The sequence below is a fragment of the Callithrix jacchus genome, chromosome 11 (assembly GCF_049354715.1).
Source record: "Callithrix jacchus isolate 240 chromosome 11, calJac240_pri, whole genome shotgun sequence".
Taxonomy (NCBI): domain Eukaryota; kingdom Metazoa; phylum Chordata; class Mammalia; order Primates; family Cebidae; genus Callithrix; species Callithrix jacchus.
This window is the reverse complement of record NC_133512.1, coordinates 4468219-4488608: the sequence shown is the minus strand read 5'-3', so window position 1 is coordinate 4488608 and position 20390 is coordinate 4468219. Positions and strand designations below refer to the sequence as shown.

General features: G+C 37.8%; 1 protein-coding gene across 5 annotated transcripts in view; it reads left to right on the top strand.

Moving 5' to 3' along the window:
* HERPUD2 (HERPUD family member 2) overlaps positions 1–20390 on the top strand; it is a 48647-nt gene that overhangs the window by 3125 nt on the left and 25132 nt on the right. For 2 of the 5 annotated variants that reach the window (XM_078342200.1, XM_009002032.5), the window contains one exon: positions 19216–19329. The exons of 2 other annotated variants lie outside the window; for them this stretch is intronic. In XM_078342200.1, the coding sequence (XP_078198326.1) occupies positions 19216–19329 (114 nt within the window). Of the gene's footprint in view, positions 1–16355; positions 16434–19215; positions 19330–20390 lie in introns of all 5 variants that reach the window. One more of the 5 variants, XM_002751325.6, reaches the window with a different exon arrangement.

The window sequence follows — 20390 nt, the reverse complement described above, 5'->3', positions numbered from 1 at the left end:
TCTGCAGTGTATAGACCAATTTATCACTTTTCTAAAGCTTTCTTTTTTAAAAAAGTACCTGAAATGGGAGTGGGAAGCCTTATCTACCCCTGCAGAGGCCTGCTTCTGGCAGGAGGTCTGCCTGTGTAACACAGATCACTAGTGGAAGATGTCAGTGCCCCCGTGCACAGTTAGCTGTCTGAGGATGAGATCTGCTGTAGAACTTCTCTCCTGCTTCCCAACCCGCCTGCCTCTTGTAGCCACATTGGAGACACTTTTGGAGGCTAAACCAAACACTATACAGCCTGTTAATGGCTAATGTGGCAGACTTTTTTTCTCCTTTGGCAAGTTTTCTTTAAGTGAATTGTAATGATCTGGCTTTCATTTCTAGGTTGAGAGTGGGTGGAGCTGGGAGTGGGGGTATGAGTGTTTACGGTCGTTGAGTTTCGCTGAAAACTTTCTATGGTTATTAGATTTAGTAAGTTTACATTCTCATCACGTGAGAATTGGTTTGAAGCATCGCAGTTGTTGAGGAGCAGTTGAATGGTCTTCCAGAGTCCTCGGTAGTCCTCAGTGTAGGAATTGGAGTCTAAAGGTTTACTTTGTAAGGCCATTATTTAGAACTCAGAACAGTTTGCTATTAAGCAACATTATAAAGGAAGTTTAGGTTCTTCTGACCAACTGCAATGGCTAAACAATGATTCTATGTTTTCGTATTTTAAGTGCTGTTCTGTTTGGCAGAGATAATTTCTGTGCCTCTTCCTTGCACATATGCCTCCTTTGGTTATCAGTGTGTGGACTTAGCAGAGTAGGCTCCATTGCCTTGTGGGAGCAGGAGTGCCCCAGTGAGTAAAAAGTTGATGGCTCTCGTCAACATTGCTCTAATTGGATCTGATGGGTTAGGGGCAGGTGGAGGGCCTCTGTCTCTGGAAAAGAAATCGGTGCTGTTAGAGGGGAAAGAATGGGAATTTGAGGTGGTTGTTAGGATCCTACAAGGATAGGTCATATGTGTACATGCTGTTAATGAAATTCTGGCTGAACTCTGTGAAGTTGTAAAATCTGAGGATCCTAGCTTCAAGGTCACATATTGATTTCACTAATCACAGTCTCCGTATGGATATGTTAAATTCACTTCTCCCTTCCCTAGCAAAATTAGAGCAAATGTACCCCTCCCATTCAAAGCACTTTTTTTTTTTTTTTGGTCTTCATTGATTTATTTAACTAGGATTTTGTTGGCCTAGCATCTGAATATTTATGCTAAGTGTGAAGATGATGGTAAGAGTCCCTTTCTTTTATGAAGCTCAGTCCAGTGACATGTAATAACTATAATAGTATGTGACTTATGTTACACAGGAGGGATGTTCTGTGTGCTGCATAGGAGCACAGGAAGGGAATGGTCAGCTTGAGTCGGAGTTAGGGGAATGTGTCGCTGCTTGAAGAAAAGATTCATGGGGACATTTAAGTTTTCTTAAAGAGTTGATTACAGTTTTAAGCAGACAAGAATCAGAATCTGATAGCTTCCTTTAGAAGGAGAGGAAACATTAACTTCTTTTGGAGTTAATGTTTGCACTAATGACCTTGTTTTATATTAGTGTATTAGTAATATAGTATTGGGGAAAATGATGACAGATCCTTAATCTATGAAGGGAAAGGTGTTTTCTAGTGGAGAATTTAGGCAGCTGACATATTTATGAAAATGTTCACAAAGTCATAATTAAAAACCTTGGATGTGGAGTTGAGCTCTTTTGCAGTTTAGTTAACTTTGAATGATATTGATAACTGGTTTAGGACTTGGTTTAGGATTTATTATATTAATTATAGTTTATATTAATAGACTGTAAAGATAATTTTGAGTTGTATTTTAATATGACAGTTGTAATCACTTAATGACTAGTTTTTCAGGTCCTGAAGTTGGCCTGCACTGTGAAGTAATTCTAAAATTTAGGCAATTGCCGTTTGATGGTGAAGATACTTGGCAAGGAGACCACTTTTACTTGAGTTTCAGACTTTAATCTGCGTTTAGACTTAGTTATTAGAGACGTAAATATTAAAGTGGTTGATAATAGATGGATCATCCTAGAGAGATTTTTTTAAAACTTTAAAAATATGAATATCTAAGTCCAGTTAGGTACCTTTATAATTCTCTCTGCTTACTGTATCTGCTCTTATAAGCAAGCAGTCACTAAGATGGACCTGACTCACTCTGAATTCAATTTTGACCACCTTTTTGGGACTTGCATGGTTTGGCTCTCCATTTTTCAGTCTTGGGGTCAAAATACCTCTTGATTGTGCCCTTCAGTTCTGGGTAGATTTCCTCTGTCTTTGCTGTTTGTATTGTTAAACTAAAGCATTTTCATATCTAGCTCTCCTGATCAGCCAGGCAGGTTTGTGCTGTTTTTTCAGACTGTTCCTTTACCCTCAGATTCTGTTAGAATTAAAGAAGCAAGAATAGAACCAATTTTATATATAGGTTCTGTTATGAGATTATGACACTTCATAACCAAATTGACTGCAATCAGAAGTCTTAACTTTTCATTATTGGTGGGAGAGCTTATATCATTTGAAACTTACATCTCTCTTAGTTTTGTAATTTCCTATTACTTTACTTAGGCAGGACATTTAAAAAAAGTCCACTTGTTTAACCACTTTGGAATTGTTGATTTAAAGGGGCTATAATCCATAAACAAAATGATTTTGTTTTAGAAAACTATTGTCTTATAAGATTTTAATGCATTTAAGAGGGTTTCACGTCACCTGGGAATGTTGATCAAGATTTTAAAACCTCTTTTGAACAAAGGGTACTATCAAATTGAATGTGAAAGTTGATGAAAAACTGACTAAAAGTTTTGACTGATTGCTCACTGGTGTTTTATTGCTTAATATTCTTTGTAGCCATATGTCTTTTTGGAAAATATAATATCATTATGAAGGTAATATTTTGTTTAATCATCAACGCTTTTCAGATAGAATTTTTGTAGAACTTTTAGCCTAAGTTTGTTTTCTTAGCATAATAAATTCTGCTTTGATTGTCTAGATGCTTTTATGTAACTGCTCTGACTTTAAATTGCCATTTACTAAGTGTTTGCCATTGATAGCAGGCATTTTGGTCAGTATTTGATACGATGTCTCACATGTATTTATCCTAGGCTTCTTATGATGTAAGCTTTATAATTAGCTCTACTTTTTATAGATGAAGAAACTGAGGCTTGGTGATTCTTTTTGCTTAGGTCAGACTCTAAGTAGTAGAATTAGAATTTGAACCCAGGTTGGATGTAGTGTGCACATGATATCTGATGGTTATGTGTAATAAGATGAATAAAGGCATTATGGACTTGGCCATCTCAGTTTTATATTCATAGACTAAAAAGAACCAGTTCAGCTATAGAAAGAATTGTTTATGTTCAGCTGGTTTGTTGTCTAAAGGCTTCAGATAAATGGATAACAGCCTTAGTATTGTGCTAACATTTAGCTTAATGTGTGGTTATTTCTCTTTATTCTGTTAAATTGTAGGAAGGATATGGACGCATAATATCCTGAGACGGCAGTGCACATATCTTTGTCCTGTCTCCACAACCTGCCAGTTTGTGTGAACTGTAGCAGGCGTGTATTTTGACGTGCTCTGTTGTATGTTGTACGTCATCGCCTGCTGTGTGAATACCATGTATCTCCACCTATGAGTGGAAGCAGCTAGGCTGGGAATGTGTCTTGGGAGTTTCAGAGGACATTACTCTGTAATACTCTGTATGACAGTTTTGCTTACTGTTACTGCAGTGAGATAAGGAGTAGAGGCCGTGACTCTATTTATAGTGTTTCTGAATTTTTGGGGCTTTTGGATTGGATGCTTTTAGTGGGAAACAGGGAGGAGATGTGTTTCAGTACAAATTTAGAGACTTCATTTCCCACAGAAGTGGTAACTTTGCACTTGCTGGGACCTAGCTCTTTAAAGCTATTTGAGGTTTGTGACTGAACTATGCATAAGTACTTAATAGTTACTGCTTTCAAAGGACTAGATTTTAGTTCATTGAACTGGATTATAGTTCACTGAACTAACCTGTAAGTTAAAGATTGCTTTTACCGAGCTATTAAAATGGTAGATATTTAAAAATTTTTAAATTAATGTTTTTAAATTAGCATATGAAATTGGATTATGCTGAAGTTGGATATACTAGGAACATGATTTTTAAGCCATACGTAATTGAAAGACCCATTTAATCCTTGACATAAAAAAATTTAATCTTTTGTCCGGGCTAAGTGGCTCATGCCTGTAATCCCAACACTTTGGGAGGCTGAGGCGGGTGGATCACCAGGTCAGGAGATCAAGACTGTCCTGGCCAACATGGTGAAACCCCATCTCTACTACAATACAAAAAATTAGCCGGGCGTGGTGACGCGTGCCTGTAGTCCTAGCTACTTGGGAGGCTGAGGGAGGGGAATCATTTGAACCCGGGAGGCGGAGGTTGTAGTGAGTGGAGATTGCACCACTGTACCGCAGCCTGGCAACAGAGCGAGACTCCATCTAAAAAAAAAAATTATCTTTTGATACTAACTAGGTGACTTCTTGAAATATAAAAGTATTGTTGGCCTTAAACTCATTTTATTAGACTCCAGTAAATATTTTAAATGTGTTAGAGATGTATATTTGATCTGTTTCTGATATTTGGTTAAACACTAAAGGGTCAGACACTTTAGATAATGGTATACACATAAACCTTTTAGAAACAATGAAAACGTCCATATTAGGACTTATTTTCAGCCGTTATACCAGCAAGTGAGCTTTCCTCACCTTGGTTTTTAGCAATGTCTATGAAGTGGGTAGCAGAGCTTTTTAAGGCCAGCTAGTTAAGCAGCCGTTTATTTGGAGTGGGATAGTTCTGTTTTTGGGCCACTTAGAGTACATTAGGATGTTTCCAGCTTGTTCTTCGTCTTATTATTTAGCTGACTCTGCACTGCTGTATGTGACCAGGCTTCATCTAGGGTGGGAGGGTAGAGAAGTATTGGTGGTGAAAGTAGTGAACCTGATAGACTATTGGATGTAGGGGTGAGTGCCAGAAGAATGGTGGTCATGTTAATAGAGAGGTCAATTCTATTTATATGGAGCAGTATCTTATCAGTAGAATCTTTAAATTGACCATTTCAGTAGTGCTTTTAGATTTGTCAACCTTAAACCTTCTAAATTCTTGGATTAGAAGGGTACCATGCACTATTTTTTTAATTGAGAAACTAATGACCTTTTATTGTGTTAAGTTACTGAGATCTTAGGATTTGTTATAGCAACTGTCATTACCCTAACTGATAGAGATTTTTTTTTTGTTTGTTTTTTTGGTGGAGGATGGAGTCTTGCACTGCCCCCCTGGGCTGGAGTGCAGTGGTGTGATCTCAGCTCACTGCAACCTCCGCCTCCCGGGTTCAAGTGATTCTCCTGCCTCAGCCTCCTGAGTAGCTGGGATTACAAGTGCCTGCCACCATGCCCAGCTAATTTTTTGCATTTTTAGTAGAGATGGGATTTCACCATGTTAGCAAGGCCAATCTCAAACTCCCGACCTTATGATTTGCCCACTTTGGCCTCCCAAAGTGCTGGGATTACTGGTGTGAGCAACTGCCCCTGGGCCAGAAATGGGTCTTTAATCAAGCTAAAAGATAATGTTATTAGCAGGGCTAGACAAATAACATTGTATTAGTTTTTACAAGACATATTGAATTGAAATCTCAAAATCTGTACTTTTCCTAATGCTATAGCTTACAATACCAAAATAACTAGTTGAAAATTCGGTTGTTTATTGTCATTTGTTATTATGTCTAACACATGATTTTCCTGATATTTAAATTAATTGATTATTTATTTATTTTGAGACAGAGTCTTGCTCTGTTGCCCAGGCTGGAGTGCAGCCGCACCATCTTGGCTCACTGCGACCTCTGCCTCCCAGGTTCAACTGATTCTCCAGCCTCAGCCTTCCACACCTGCCACCACACCTGCAGCCACTACGTATTTTTAGTAGAGACGGGGTTTCCACCATGTTGGCCAGGCTTGTCTTGAACTCCTAACCTCAAGTGATCCGCCTGCCTGGGCCTCCCAAAGTGCTGGGATTACAGGCGTGAGCCATTGCACCCAGCCCTAATATTTAATATTTAAATTAAATTCATTGATATTTAAACTGAAAAGGCAGTTTTTTTTAATGGCATAAAAAAGTTCCAGCCAGTCGCAGTGGCTAATGTCTATAATCTAGCATGGGAGGCCGAGGCGGGCAGATCACCTGAGGTCAGGAGTTCGAGACCGGCCTGGTCAACATGGCGAAACCTTGTCTCTACTAAAAATACAAAACAATTAGCTGGACATAGTGGTACATGCCTTTAGTCCCAGCTACTCAGAAGGCTGAGGCATGAGAATTGCTTGAGCCTGGGAGGTGAGGCGGAGGTTGCAGTGAGCCAAGATTGTGCCACTATACTCCAGTCTGGGCAACAGAGCAAGACTCTAGCTAATTAAAAAAAAAAAAAAAAAAAAATGGTGGCTCAAGCCTGTAATCCCAGCACTTTGGGAGGCCAAGGCAGGTGGATCACGAGGTCGAGAGATCGAGACCATCCTGGTCAACATGGTGAAACCCCGTCTCTACTAAAAATACAAAAAATTAGCTGGGCATGGTGGCGTGTGCCTGTAATCCCAGCTACTCAGGAGGCTGAGGCAGAAGAATTGCCTGAACCCAGGAGGCGGAGGTTGCGGTGAGCCGAGATCGTGCCATTGCACTCCAGCCTGCGTAACAAGAGTGAAACTCCGTCTCAAAAAAAAAAAAAAAAAAAATTCCGAATCTTACTTTTTAATTTAGTTTAGGCACATGAAAAAAAAAAAGTTAAATTTTCTGTTTTCTTCTTTTTGTTTTTTTGAGACAGTCTCTTCCTCTGTTGCCTAGGTTGGAGGACAGTGACACAACCATGGCTCACCTCTGCCTCTTGGGCTAAAGTGATCCTTTTACCCCAGCCTCCCAAGTAGTTGGGACTATAGGCATGTACCACCATGCCCAGCTAACTTTTAGTATATATTGTAGAGATAGGGTCTCATTGTGTTGCCCAGGCTGGTCTTCAACTCCTGGGCTCTAGCTATTCATCCGCCTTGGCCTCCCAAAATGCTGGAATTACAGGTGTGAGAAACCATGCCTGGCCAGTTTTTCCATTTTCAATTACTTTAAAGTGAAAGAATACCTTTCCTTTTATTTTATTTCATTTCCATAGGTTATTGGGTAACAGGTGGTGTTTAGTTACATGAGTAAGTTCTTTTGAGGTGATTTGTGAGATTTTGGTGCGCCCATCGCCAAGGCAGTATACACTGTACCCTGTTTGTGAGATTTTGGTGCGCCCATCGCCAAGGCAGTATACACTGTACCCTGTTTGTGAGATTTTGGTGCGCCCATCGCCAAGGCAGTATACACTGTACCCTGTTTGTGGTCTTTTACCCTTTGCCCCCTCCCCATCCTTTCCCCTGAGTCCCCGAAGTCCACTGTGTTGTTCTTGTGCCTTTGCATTCTCATAGCTTTAGCTCCCGCTTACTTATGAGAACATACGACGTTTGCTTTTCCATTTCTGAGTACTTCACTTAGAGTAGCAGTCTCCAGTCTTATCCAGGTCACTGCAAAAGCCATTAATTCATTCTTTTTTTATGGCTGAGTAGTTCTTTCAGAGTTTCTTTATCCCTTCGTTGAGTGCTGGGCCTTTGGGTGGGTTCTGCGTTTTCGCAGATGCACATTGCGCTGCTGTACACGTGTGTGCAAGCATCTTTTTTGTATAATGACTTCTTTTCCTCTGTAGATACCCAGTAGTGGGACTGCTGGATCAAATGGTAGTTCTACTTTTAGTGCTTTAAGGAATCTCCACACTGTTTTCCCTAGTGGTTGTACTAGTTTACGTTCCCACCAGCAGTGTAGAAGAGTTCCCTGTTCACCGCAACCATGCCACATCTACTATTTTCTGATTATGGCCATTCTTGTAGGAGTGAGGTGTTATCGCATTGTGGTTTTGATTTGCATTTCCCTGATCATTAGTGATGTTGAGCATCTTTTCATATGTTTGTTGGTCATTTGTGTATCTTTTGAGAATTGTCAGATGTATAGATTGTGAAGAATTTTTTCACTCTATGGATTGTTCACTCTGCTGACTGTTCCTTTTACCGTGTACCAATTTAATTAAGTCCCAGCAATTTATCTTTGTTTTTATTGCATTTGCTTTTGGGTTCTTGGTCGTAAGATCCTTGCCTAAGTCAGAGTGTAGAAGAGTTTTTCCAGTCATCTATATTTTTGATAGTTTTGGGTCTTAGTTTAAGTCCTTAATCCATCTTGAGTTGATGTATACGGTGAGAGACGCGGATCCAGTTTCATTCTCCTACATGTGGCTGGCCAGTTATCCCAGCACCGTTTTTGAAAAGGGTGTCATTTTCCCACTTCTTGTGTTCGTTTGCTTTGTCAAAGATCAGTTGGCGGTATTTGGGTTTATTTTTGCGTTCTCTGTTCTCTCCCATTGGTCTGTGTGTCTGCTTTTATACCAGTATCATGCTGTTTTGGGGACTATGGCTTTATAGCACGGTTTGAAACTAGGTAATGTGATGCCTCCAGATTTGTTCTTTTTGTTTAGTCTTGCTTTGGCTGTGCGGGGTATTTTTTGGTTCCATATGAATTTTAGAATTTTTTTTCCTAATTCTGTGAAGAATGATGGTGGCATTTTACTGGGAATTGTGTTGAATTTGTAGATTGCTTTGGGCAGTATGGTCATTTTTACAATGTTGATTCTACCCATCCATGAGCATGGGATGTGCTTCCATTTGTTTTTGTTGTCTGTGATTTCTTTGAGCAGTGTTTTGTAGTTTTCCTTGTATAGGTCTTTTGCCTCCTTGGTTAGATATATTCCTAAGTATTTTATTTTTTTGCAGCTACTGTAAAAGGGGTTGAGTTCTTGTTTTGATTCTCTGCTTGGTTGCTATTGATATATAGAAGAGCCACTGATTTGTGTACATTAATTTTGTATCTGGAAACTTTGCTGAATTATTTTATGAGTTCTAGGAACTTTCTGGAGGAATCTTTGGGTTTTCTAGGGAAACGATCATATCATCAAACAGCGACAGTTTGACTTCCTCTTTACCGATTTGGATGCCTTTTCTTTCTTTCTCTTGTCTGTTTGGTCTGGCTAGGACTTCCAGTACTATGTTGGAAAGGAGTGATGAGAGTGGACGTCCTTGTCTTGTTCTAGTTCTCAGAGGGAATGCTTTCAACTTTTCCCCATTCAGTATTATGTTGGCTGTGGGTTTGTCATGGATAGCTTTTATTATATTGAGGTATGTCTCTTGTATGCTGATTTTGCTGAGAGTTTTAATCGTAAAGGGTTGCTGGATTTTGTCCACTGCTTTTTCTCCATCTATTGAGATGATGATGTGATTTTTGTTTTTAATTCTGTTTATGTGGTATATCACATTTATTATCTTGCATATATTAAACCATCCCTGCATCCCTGGTATGAAACCCACTTGATCATGGTAGATTATCTTTTTGATATGTTGTTGGATTTGGTTAGCTAGCATTTTGTTAAGAATACCTTTCCTTTTAAGACTTCATAGTGGCTGGACATGGTGGCTCATACCTGTAATCCTACTTTGTGAGGCCGAGTCAGGTGGATCACTGGAGTCTGGGAGTTCTAGACCAACCGGGGTAACATGGCAAAACCCTGTCTCAACCAAAAAAATATACAAAAATTAGCCAGGCATGCCTGTAGTTCCAGCTACTCAGGAGGCTGGGGTAGGAGGATCACTTGAGCTTCAGGAGGCAGACGTTGCAGTGAGCTGATAACATGTCACTGCACTCCAGCTTAGGTGACAAAAAGCCAAAAACTTCAGACTATTTGAAGACATTTGAATATTCAATTGAAAGTAACAGTTTTTCTTAATTCAGATAGAATTCATATACTATAAAATTTGCCCTTTAAAGTATATGACCCAGTGATTTTTAGTACTTCACAAAGTTTTGCTGTCATAATCACTGTCTAATTCTAGAATATTTTCATCACCCCAGAAACTTCATATCTATTAGCAGTCACTCCCTAGTCTTTATTCTTCCAGTCCTTGGTAACCACTAATCTACCTTCTGTTTCTGTGGATTTGCATAGTCTAGACATTTCATATAAATGGAATCATATGGATTTTTGTGCCTGCTATCTTTAACTTAGCATAATGTTTACAAGGCTCATCTACATTATAACATATGTATTTCATTCCTTTTTATGCTGAATAATCTCTCTGTGTGTATATATTTATATACATCACATTTTGTTTATCCATTTGTCAGCTTATAGACATTTTGAGTTGTTTCTACTTTTTTTTTTGACTATTATGAATCATGTTGCTATGAACATGCTTGTACAGGTTTTTATGTGCACATATGTTTTCCATCCTTTTTGGTACATATCTAGCAATGGAACTGGGCATATACTGTGTCATGGGATAACTGTATGTTTAACTTTCTGACACACTGCCAAATTGTTTTCCACAGTGGCTGCACCCTCTAACATTCCTACCAGTATTTTGGGGGGTACTATATAATTTTGTTATATTTTTATGTTCTGTATTTCTGAAAATTGATGTGCCCTTGCTGTGGAAAGATAAAACCATTTGTTCAAAGTTGACTAGTAATTTAAGGAAAACATACTAAAATGCTAATATATGATTGCTTCTTTATCATAATTTGCTAGTATCAGTATCATTTGTAGAAATGAATCAGATGAATTTGCACCAGCAAGTGTTTTAAATTAGTGTTGTGATTCATAGACTGAATATTTCATTTCTGTTTTAAGTGATTACATGTAAAATAACTAACAAATTAGGTGGTTTCTCCAAGTCTGTATAAAACAGCTTTGGACTCATAACACCTCAATTAGCGAATCTGCATTTAGCATATAATCTGTGAGGCACAGTAGCAGGCTATGGGAACACAGTGATGAGCAAGGTGGCTATGGACCCTTTGTTCTTGGCCGTTTTATTTAAGGAAAAAAACACATTGACATAATTACAGGTTGTGGTTTGTGTTACGAAGGAGATAAACAGGGTGTGTGAGAGGGCATACTCTACCGTAGATTTGTAAGTCAAAGAAGACCTTGCTGAGGAGATGATTTTAAAACTAAGATCTAAAAGGTAATGATTAAGAGTCAGGTATACAAGAGCTGGGAGAGAATACTGCAGGCAGGGAGTCTGAATTGGGAAAGAACTTGGGATCTAAGGAATACCAGTTTGGCTAGTGAGTAAGGAGGAAAGAATACTATCAGGGGAGTTTGGAGAGAGACAGAAGCCAGATCTGGCCATGGAAAGGAATCAGAATTAAATCTGTTGTAGTGGGAATCCATCAGAGAGTGACAGGATTGACCTAAGTTTTTTTGTTTGTTTATTTTGTCGTTTTTGTTTTTTGTTTCTTTGAGATAGGATCTTTCTCTGTAACCCAGAGTGGAGTGCAGTGGAACTGATCATAGCTCACTGCAGCCTCGAACTCCTGGGCTCAAGCAGTACTTCTGCCTCAGCCTCCCAAAGTGCTGTTGTGAGCCACCACGCCTGGCTGATTTAAGGTTTTTTTTTTTCCTTGAGATGGAGTCTCGCTCTGTTGTTGCTGGAGTGCAGTGGCCTGATCTCGGCTCACTGCAGTCTCTGCCTCCCTGGTTCCAGCAATTCTCTTGCATAGTTGGGACTACAGGTGTGTGCCACCACGCCCAGCTAATTTTTGTATTTTTGAGTAGAGATGGGGTTTCACCATATTGGCCATGCTGCTCTTGAACTCCTGACTTCCTGATCTGCCTGCCTTGGCCTCTCAAAGTGCTGTGATTACAGGCATGAGCCACCGTGCCCGGCACAGTTTTTTCCTTTCTGTTGAATTACTCTTACTGGCATACAAACACATTATTTTTCTCTTGAAGAAACAAAAGCACACAGTAATACACACCAAAAGCCAGACCCTCTCTTGATCCCATTTCCCTTCTAGCTATTGTCCTATTTCTTCCTTTAAGTGTAGAACTTTTATCAGTTGTATATATTTGATATCTCTATGTGTCTCTCCTTTTCTCTTGAATCAGTTCCAATTAGGTTTTTATCCTGCTACTCCACTAAGATTACTTTTATCAGCGTCATTAATGGTCTTCTTGTTGCAGGTTGCTGTGGGGAAATATAGAGATAAATAGAATAATATGAAGGGAGGACACTATGCATTGTAACAAAAGCCTAGAAACGCTCAAATATTCATTAACAAACTATAGTACTTTCCTATAGTGGAGCCTTATGCATTTGTTAAAAAGTATGGAGAAGATATTTTTATGCTGCTAAGCAGTAGTATCTCTGATTTATTAAGCGAGAAAACAAGATGCAATAGAGTAAGTGTATTGTTCTATTTTTTATGTAAGAAAAGGAGGAAAATAGGAATATGTGTGTATTCAGCTTTATGTTGTAAAGCATTGTAAGACTAATCCAAAATCATAGAGGGGATAAGGACAGAACTAAAACCTCTTTGAATGTACCTTATTTATAGTTTTTACCTTATCACCATTTTTTGTTATATATAATTATAAAAAATCCCTAAATGGAAACACAAGAATTAAAAAATGTGAGGATGGTGACACAGTTCCAAGAATTATTATTTCAAGTAGCTTTGAAACACTGTATTTTGACTGTGTATCCCTAGTGGCTTATATCCTAAGGACAGAGAAGATCAATAAGAAATCTTAAACTTAGTTCATTATTGCTAATAGCAATACTGTTATTATTTTGAGATTACATGTAGTAGGCTAAAACAAATAGGTACATATGCTAATGGCATGTATTTATTAGTGTCATTAGCAAGAAAGATTTTCAGGGTGAGAGAAGATACAAATAAAATGAGTGAATACTGTTTAATGGGAAATATCAAAGTGAACTCAGGATTTAAATTTCTGTTTATAAAAATGCATATTTTCTTACTGAAGAAGTAATGACAAGTAAAAATCAGTATTCCTAGCTTCCAGATTTTGGTCTTCAGATGCCATTTTCCATTAAAATGAATCATGGATCTTGGAGCAATGGCTGATGCCAGGTCTGGGGCCTGAAATGTGTAAGATGAACTTCTGGGGCATTTTGTTCCCGAGAGCAAGGAAGCTACTATTAGAGATGACAGAGATCATGTTAAAATGATGCAGGAGCCACCTAGCAGGAGCTCCTACTGGTCAAAAAGGGTGCAATCGGAGGTCTCCCTTATTAAAAGCCCTCTTGTCAAACAAAAAGGAATTGGAATCTGATCAGGCCTCTAGAGCTAACTGTGTTGTACAGGAACTGTAGGAACATGCTGTACGGTACCAGGACGACACGGTTTGCCTAATCAGACTGGAAAGTTACATGAGACAAATCATTTCTTCAACAAATAAATAGCATGGAAAAAATTTTTAAAAAGTAGAAATTGTTAAAAGATTAAAAGAGGCATAACAGCCAAAATCTGTGTGTGAACCTTGTTTGGATTCTGATTCAAACTGTCTTTAAAAGACATTTTTGGGCAAGTGGGAAGAGTAGGGCTGTACTGGATATTACATATTAAGGAATTATTATTTGTCGGATGTGGTAACCTGGTTACTGTATAACTTACTAAATCTGTACAGGTGAAAAGAAGTGACGTGTAACATTGCTTTAAAATACAGTACTCAGCTGGGTGGAGTGGCATATATCTGAGTCCCAGCTACTCCAGAGGCTGAGGCGGGAGAATCACTTGAACCCAGGAGATCAGGGCTGCAGTATGTACCATGATCACACCTGTGAATAGCCACTGCACTTCAGTCTAGAAAACAGAGTGACATCCTGTCTATATATATATATTTTTAAAGATTAAAATACAGTATTCCGTTTAAAGAAAAAAATGAGGGATGGGTGAGAACACAGTAGCAGAATATTGGTAGTTGTTGAAGCTGGGTACTTGGGAGCTCTTGAAGATGGTACCTGGGGGTTCCATCCATGTATGTATGTTTGATAGTTTTTATAAAGGAAAAAAATTCATAAAAGAGATTGCTGTCCTTTATGCAGAGTGATGATATTAATAAAAGTATCTATTAATTAAATGTTTGGTCTGGTAAAAAAGCGACAGTTTATGATGACTCTATTACTTACTGAAAAAACTTCTTTAGGTTCCAGTTGTAATCAGTACATTATAGAGCTTTATAAAGCATTAGGTCATTCATTTTGGCTAGGAATGAAATAATTGGTTATATACTTAGCATTCAACTTGATGGTCATATAGTTCGCCATTCGGTGCCTATAAGAATATAGGAAGAAAACAAACTTAGTTTCTCTTATAATGCTCGTACAACATTCAATACGGAATACTTCTGTAATGTCTAGTCACCAAAATGCGTCCCCACTCATTGGATTTCTCTCCAACAACAAGCAGTTGTGCAGGTAATTCTCCAGTGGACACCAGCTGAATGGCCTTTTCATTCAGTTCTGACACTATTTACCTGGGCATAGATTCCGCAGGTTGAGGGCTCAATCCCAAAAGGCTGCCCCCCTTCATATGTGGTCCCAAGCACAGGTTGTGGGCTGTGTTTTTGACCAACTGGTTATAAATTGAGGTTCCTGTGACACCCACCCCTTCTGGGATTCAATTAATTTGCTAGTGCAGCTCACGGAACTCAAGGAGACATGTTACTTACATTTGCTCACTTATAAAGGATATTATTACAAAGGATACAGAAGGAAGAGAGATGCAGAGGACAAGGTCTGGAGAAAGGACTTAGAGCTTCCGTGCCCTTTCTGGGCCCAAGCCCTCTGGAGGAGCATCAACTAACTCCTCTATTGTGGAGCCCTCAGAACGCAGTCCTTTTGGGTTTTTGTTAGGTGGTCATGATTGATCCAATAATTGGCCATTGGCTTATCAGTTCATCCTTAAGCCAGTCTCCCTCTCTGGAGATTGGAGGTGGGGGTGGGACTGAAAATTCCAACCTTCCAATCTTTGCTTGGTTCTCCTGGCAGCCAGCCACCGTCCTGAGGCAACATAGGGGATCCCAGCCACATCTGTCTTATTAGCATGCAAAAGATACTCATCTTTCTGAAGATTCCAAGGATTTTAGGAGCTATTCAGCAGGAAACAGCATGAAAACCAAATACATTTTATAGTACCACAGTGCTCCACTCAATATATATATATAGATTGAAGTTGTATATATACTTGTGTGTGTGTGTGCATATATATATATACACACTATATATATATATACATGTATATATATAGATAGATAGATAGATAGATAGATGTTGTAAGACTTATGATACATATTTTTAAAAACCTCCTGTCCATTGTATTTGATTATTTATATATAGGAGTTTGTGCATGTGAATTTGAGGAATGGCACACTTCAAAATGCTTCTGGGAGAAACTGAAATATGTGTAATGGTTAAGTATCTTGGAAGGATAGCTATGCCTTTTGTGTGTAAGGATGCCTGAACCACAGATCTTAGTATGATAGTTTCTATTATGGCTACTTTTACTATAAGAAGACCCTTTTGTAGTAGCCACGGTGAGTCTTAAAAATTGCTATAGTTGTGGCTTGGGTTTGGCATATTTAACAGTTGTTGATATAGCTAGTATTTGCGTTGATAAAATTCAAGGATCATTCACCTGTTTTGCAGTTATGAAACAGGCCTTATGTGGAATATGTGCAAATGCTTTAATCTTAAATAATTTTATATTCTGGATGTATATAGAGATGGCGTCTGACTCTCCATGCACTTGTGTTGATTTTTCTTTAGTCTTGTGTTTTTGAAAAACATACAAAGGTATTTGGGAGAGTGGCAGGAATGATAACTAGAATAGTAAGTAAATTTATAACTAAATCTAAATGGCTCTTGAATTAAAACCAGTAAATGGTTTTGCAGGATAATAGTAAAGAACAAGATGAGTCTTATGTATCATTTAGATGAAAAATTGACAAAATAAGGCAAAATGATTCTGGTGACCTTGAAATTATATGCTACTGTTGACGATTAATGTAAGGCCAACCACTTTCTCATTTATATAGTCTTGAAGAGTTTTTAATGATAGTCATATATGCATTGCATTATGGTTGAAAAGACAGAGTTCCAATTTAACTACATTTCCCCCCCCCCACTTAGGTTTTTTTAATGTATTAATTAATCTGTATTTTATTGTAACTACAATAGGTATGCTACCATTTGCTGAACTCTTCAATGTTTTTTCTTAAGTAGAATTTGGAAAATGAAAAATTCTTAAATTGTGTCAGTTTTCTGCTTACTTGTGCCTAAAGGGAGTTTTATTTTACCCATGATTAGGCATGTTATTCCCAGCCTTCAATTTGCATAATTAGAAAAGTTGAATTCTTGTCTTTGTCCCATTTCTTAGTTGACGAAGGATCAAAGATTGGTGTATTCGGGCAGACTGCTTCCCGATCATCTGCAGCTGAAAGACATTCTCAGAAAAGTAAGCTTTTCTACCACTGTTTGATACCAGATACATTCAGAATGTGAGAGGAGATATGTTCTGAAGTTTTATTCAACCAGTTCAGGTTTTAGATGCTTAAAATCAATCCCTTTGGGTAGCATAAGTGAACGTAAATTAGAAAGTAGCATGATAGTTTCTCATTAGTTTACATAACAGTTCTGTATATCCATCTGATAGCTAAGTCTGAAGTAGGATTATGTATTTGTGTTCAGGTATTTGTCATTTTTTTGTAAGAAAATGCTATTGACTTCATTAGTGCAAGAGGAGAGTGTTAGTAGTGATGATGGATTTTCATTGGTAACAATCCTCTAAATTTCCTATTAGCCAGCTGCATAATATTTTTATACAAATTGCTTGAGTTGGGAATTTAATTTCAGGAGGAAATTAACTGGTCCATCAGTTAGCAAACTTTGTGGGTGCTCAGAGCTAAAATATATTTCAATACAGTTTTTTCAATAAAATCAGCCTGAAGTCTAGTTATTTTAGTGGTAGCTTTTAGCTCATGTTCATTTGTGGAATTTATACTTATAGAGCTTTTCAGCATTTGAAATGTTGCTTTTTGTTGGTGAGTATAGCAGAATTGTATAGCTTCTATGTTTTGCCTTAGGTCTTTGACTTAACTCTAACTATTGTTGTGGATAGTCCTTATCTAATTTAGAAGATCTGTATCTTCTCCTGTATGTTTATGATCACCTTTGGGAAACTTTAAAAAATATTAGTATTTTCCTTCTGCTTCGACAGTTGACATTTTAGCTTTGCCAATGTAACTTCTTGCTGTTATTTTAATTTCGTAGTTTCAAATTGCTAACATTGTGTAATACCCACTCCCTCAGAAATAGTGGAATTAATGCAGCAGATTTTTATTTTTTATTTCTTTCCTCTTTTTTTTAAACAAATTTTTAGAGCTGTTTTAGGTACATAGCAGAATTGAACAGAAGGTACAGCAGTTTCTCATACATTTCCTGACCCCACATAGGCACAGCCTGCCCCACTAGCAGCATCCCACACCAAAGCGGTACATTTGTTACAGTCAGTGAGCCTATGATGACATACATTATCACCCAAAGTCTGTAGTTTATGTTAGGGTTCACTCTTGGTGTTGTATGTTCTATGGGTTTTGGCAAATATGTAATGACACGTCTCCATCAGTATAGTGTCATTCGGAATAGCCCTCAAAACCTCTGTGTTCTGGCTATTTTTTTTTTCTTGTTTTTATGCTGGTGCTCAGAACTAAAATATATTTCAATATAGTCCTTTCTGCTATCTGCTCTTTGAAATACAGATATATTAAATATTTTGCCCCAAAGATAGCTTAAATTTGCACATGAAGACTTCTGAAAGATTTGTGCTGTACGAGATGGTTTCAGGTCAGACAACTTAATTAAAAACTGCTTCCGTCAGAGAACTGGTCGTGCGCCTGTGTAAAACATTTGGAGTAATCACTTTATATTTTCAATAGTTCTTTCAATTGTTTTTGTTAAAGTCAGTGTACCCTTTACTTTTTTCAGTGTAAATGCTGCCATTAGCTTTACCTATTTAGTCATAAAATGTTTTATAGAAACATTCCCAAGAAGAGTTCTGTGAATTAATTGTGATAAATTGAAACTAGGTTTTAAGGATTAACATCTTACACTTGTATGCTTTTTAATATTCTGTATTCAGAAGCTAAGGGGACGTTGTAAATGAGGAGTGTCTTCAACCTCCTTTGCTAGGTTTACCTTCTGTGGTGCTGTCTTTGAAACCTTTCTTTAGCATTCTAACCTTTAGTGACTTCTTCCTCCAAAGTGCTAAAGCAGTTAAGGTTGGGCTCCTCAGTTTCGTGCAAAAGACTGTTCTCTGTTTCTGTAATGGTGCTGTAGTGTACTCGTCTAATGTCTTACTATCATGAGCCTCTTTAAGGAAGGGCCTTGTACCCTTACTTGGATTTACCTTCAAATTAAGTACAATTACAGGTTCATGGTAGGCAAGTGATACATTCATAGTTTCTAGTAGCTTTGTTTCCCTTTCTCACCACTTGGGTATCTTTCTTCCTACTCCTTTTTCTTTGTTATTTGGTTCTTCTTTTTTGAAATTGCTAACTCACCCTTCACTGTTCTGTGTCCTCCTTTATTCCTTCTTTACTTTTCCCGTCTTACTAGCTTTATGTCTAAGTATAAATAAATATGCTCATGATCTCACTGAGCTAAAATGCCAACGATAACTGTTATTTAGAATATTTTTCTTCAGTCATATCTGTAGGTTTATAGAAAAACATGAGATATTTACAGAATATAGTTTAAATGTATGCTTTATATCTGCATATAGGTGTTATAGATAAAAATACTTTTTGACTCAAAAAAGTAAAAAAAATCAACTTTGCTAAAAGTAAAGCAAATGAGATTGTGATGAAGTTATTTGAGTTTCTTTTATATTTGCTAAGTCTCAAGTGATGGAAATATATAAACTGTACAAAGTTTAAGGTGCTAGATGTTTTTATGCTGAAATGATAGATTGTTCTGATACAACTTTAACAACATTGTTAGCTTTAAGACTGCTTCATATACAAAATAATTTTTTAATACAGCAATTGCAGAGTATTTAGATCATTTTCCAAGAATGGAGAAAATACTGAATTCAGAAGGGTCCCAATAGCAGTTTATCACTAATAGAATGGGTAGGCTAGAAAGGGACCTACGGTTTAAGTGTTTCAGTTTAGCTACTGACTTTTTGAACTGCACATTTTCTAGTACTACCCTTTAAATGTAATCTTCTTTAATTTTAGCAAGATGAGTATCATATGGTTCATCTAGTATGTACTTCTCGGACTCCTCCCAGTTCTCCAAAATCCAGCACCAATAGAGAAAGTCATGAAGCATTGGCATCCAGCAGCAATTCTGTGAGTTGTTTTGGGAGGAGTAAACGCTGAAGTTTTCTGATTATTATTATTATTATTATCTGCCTCTAAAAAATGAAAAATAACGATTGGAGCTTGTGGATTTTGAGATTGTGTTTTGAATTAAAGTTAGACATTTTGTAAAGTTTACCATTTTGAAAGGTCTAATACACAGTGTTATCTCTTGAAGTCTATTCAACATGAGTGATAATTTGCTGTATGACAGGTCAGTAATAGATTTAATTTTCAAAGATTTAATTACTGGAGTACTCAGAAAACAGAATGATGTTTATGGTTATATAATATAAACTCTTAGGCCAGTGATTTTTCAGAAATATGTAAGGTATTTATAGTAGTATTTTTGATTCAAGATGAATTCGATTGTTTAAAATTTAAGTACCCTAAATCTTCTTGAAGTAGATGACTTGGTCAAGGATTTTGTTTTTAAAATGACTGGATTTGTGCATACATTCCACCTGCCGGCGGAGGAAATACTGAATGTACTAAAGTCTTTCAGACTTGGGTATTCATTCCTCCATCCTTATTTTTCCATCTGCCTAAAATTGTTTTGGAAATGTTTTGTAGTAGTTGGTCTTCTCAATTTAGATATTTTCAACACATTTCAAAGACATTGTGCCCAATCCAAAATTATGTTAGTTTTGATTTCCCTTAAGAGCTTTCTGTGACACCTTTGTGGGTATGAAGATTGGATGAGTGGAAGCTTGCTTTCAACTTCTTGAGCAGGCAGGGAACTTTCATACTGCTAAGTGTGCTTTCCTTGTTAAAAATCCAGCTAGGCCGGGCGCGGTGGCTCACGCCTGTAATCCCAGCACTTTGGGAGGCCGAGGCGGGTGGATCACGAGGTCAAGAGATCGAGACCATCCTGGTCAACATGGTGAAACCCCGTCTCTACTAAAAATACAAAAAATTAGCTGGGCACGGTGGCGCTTGCCTGTAATCCCAGCTACTCAGGAGGCTGAGGCAGGAGAATTGCCTGAACCCAGGAAGCGGAGGTTGCGGTAAGCCGAGATGGCGCCATTGCACTCCAGCCTGGGTAACAAGAG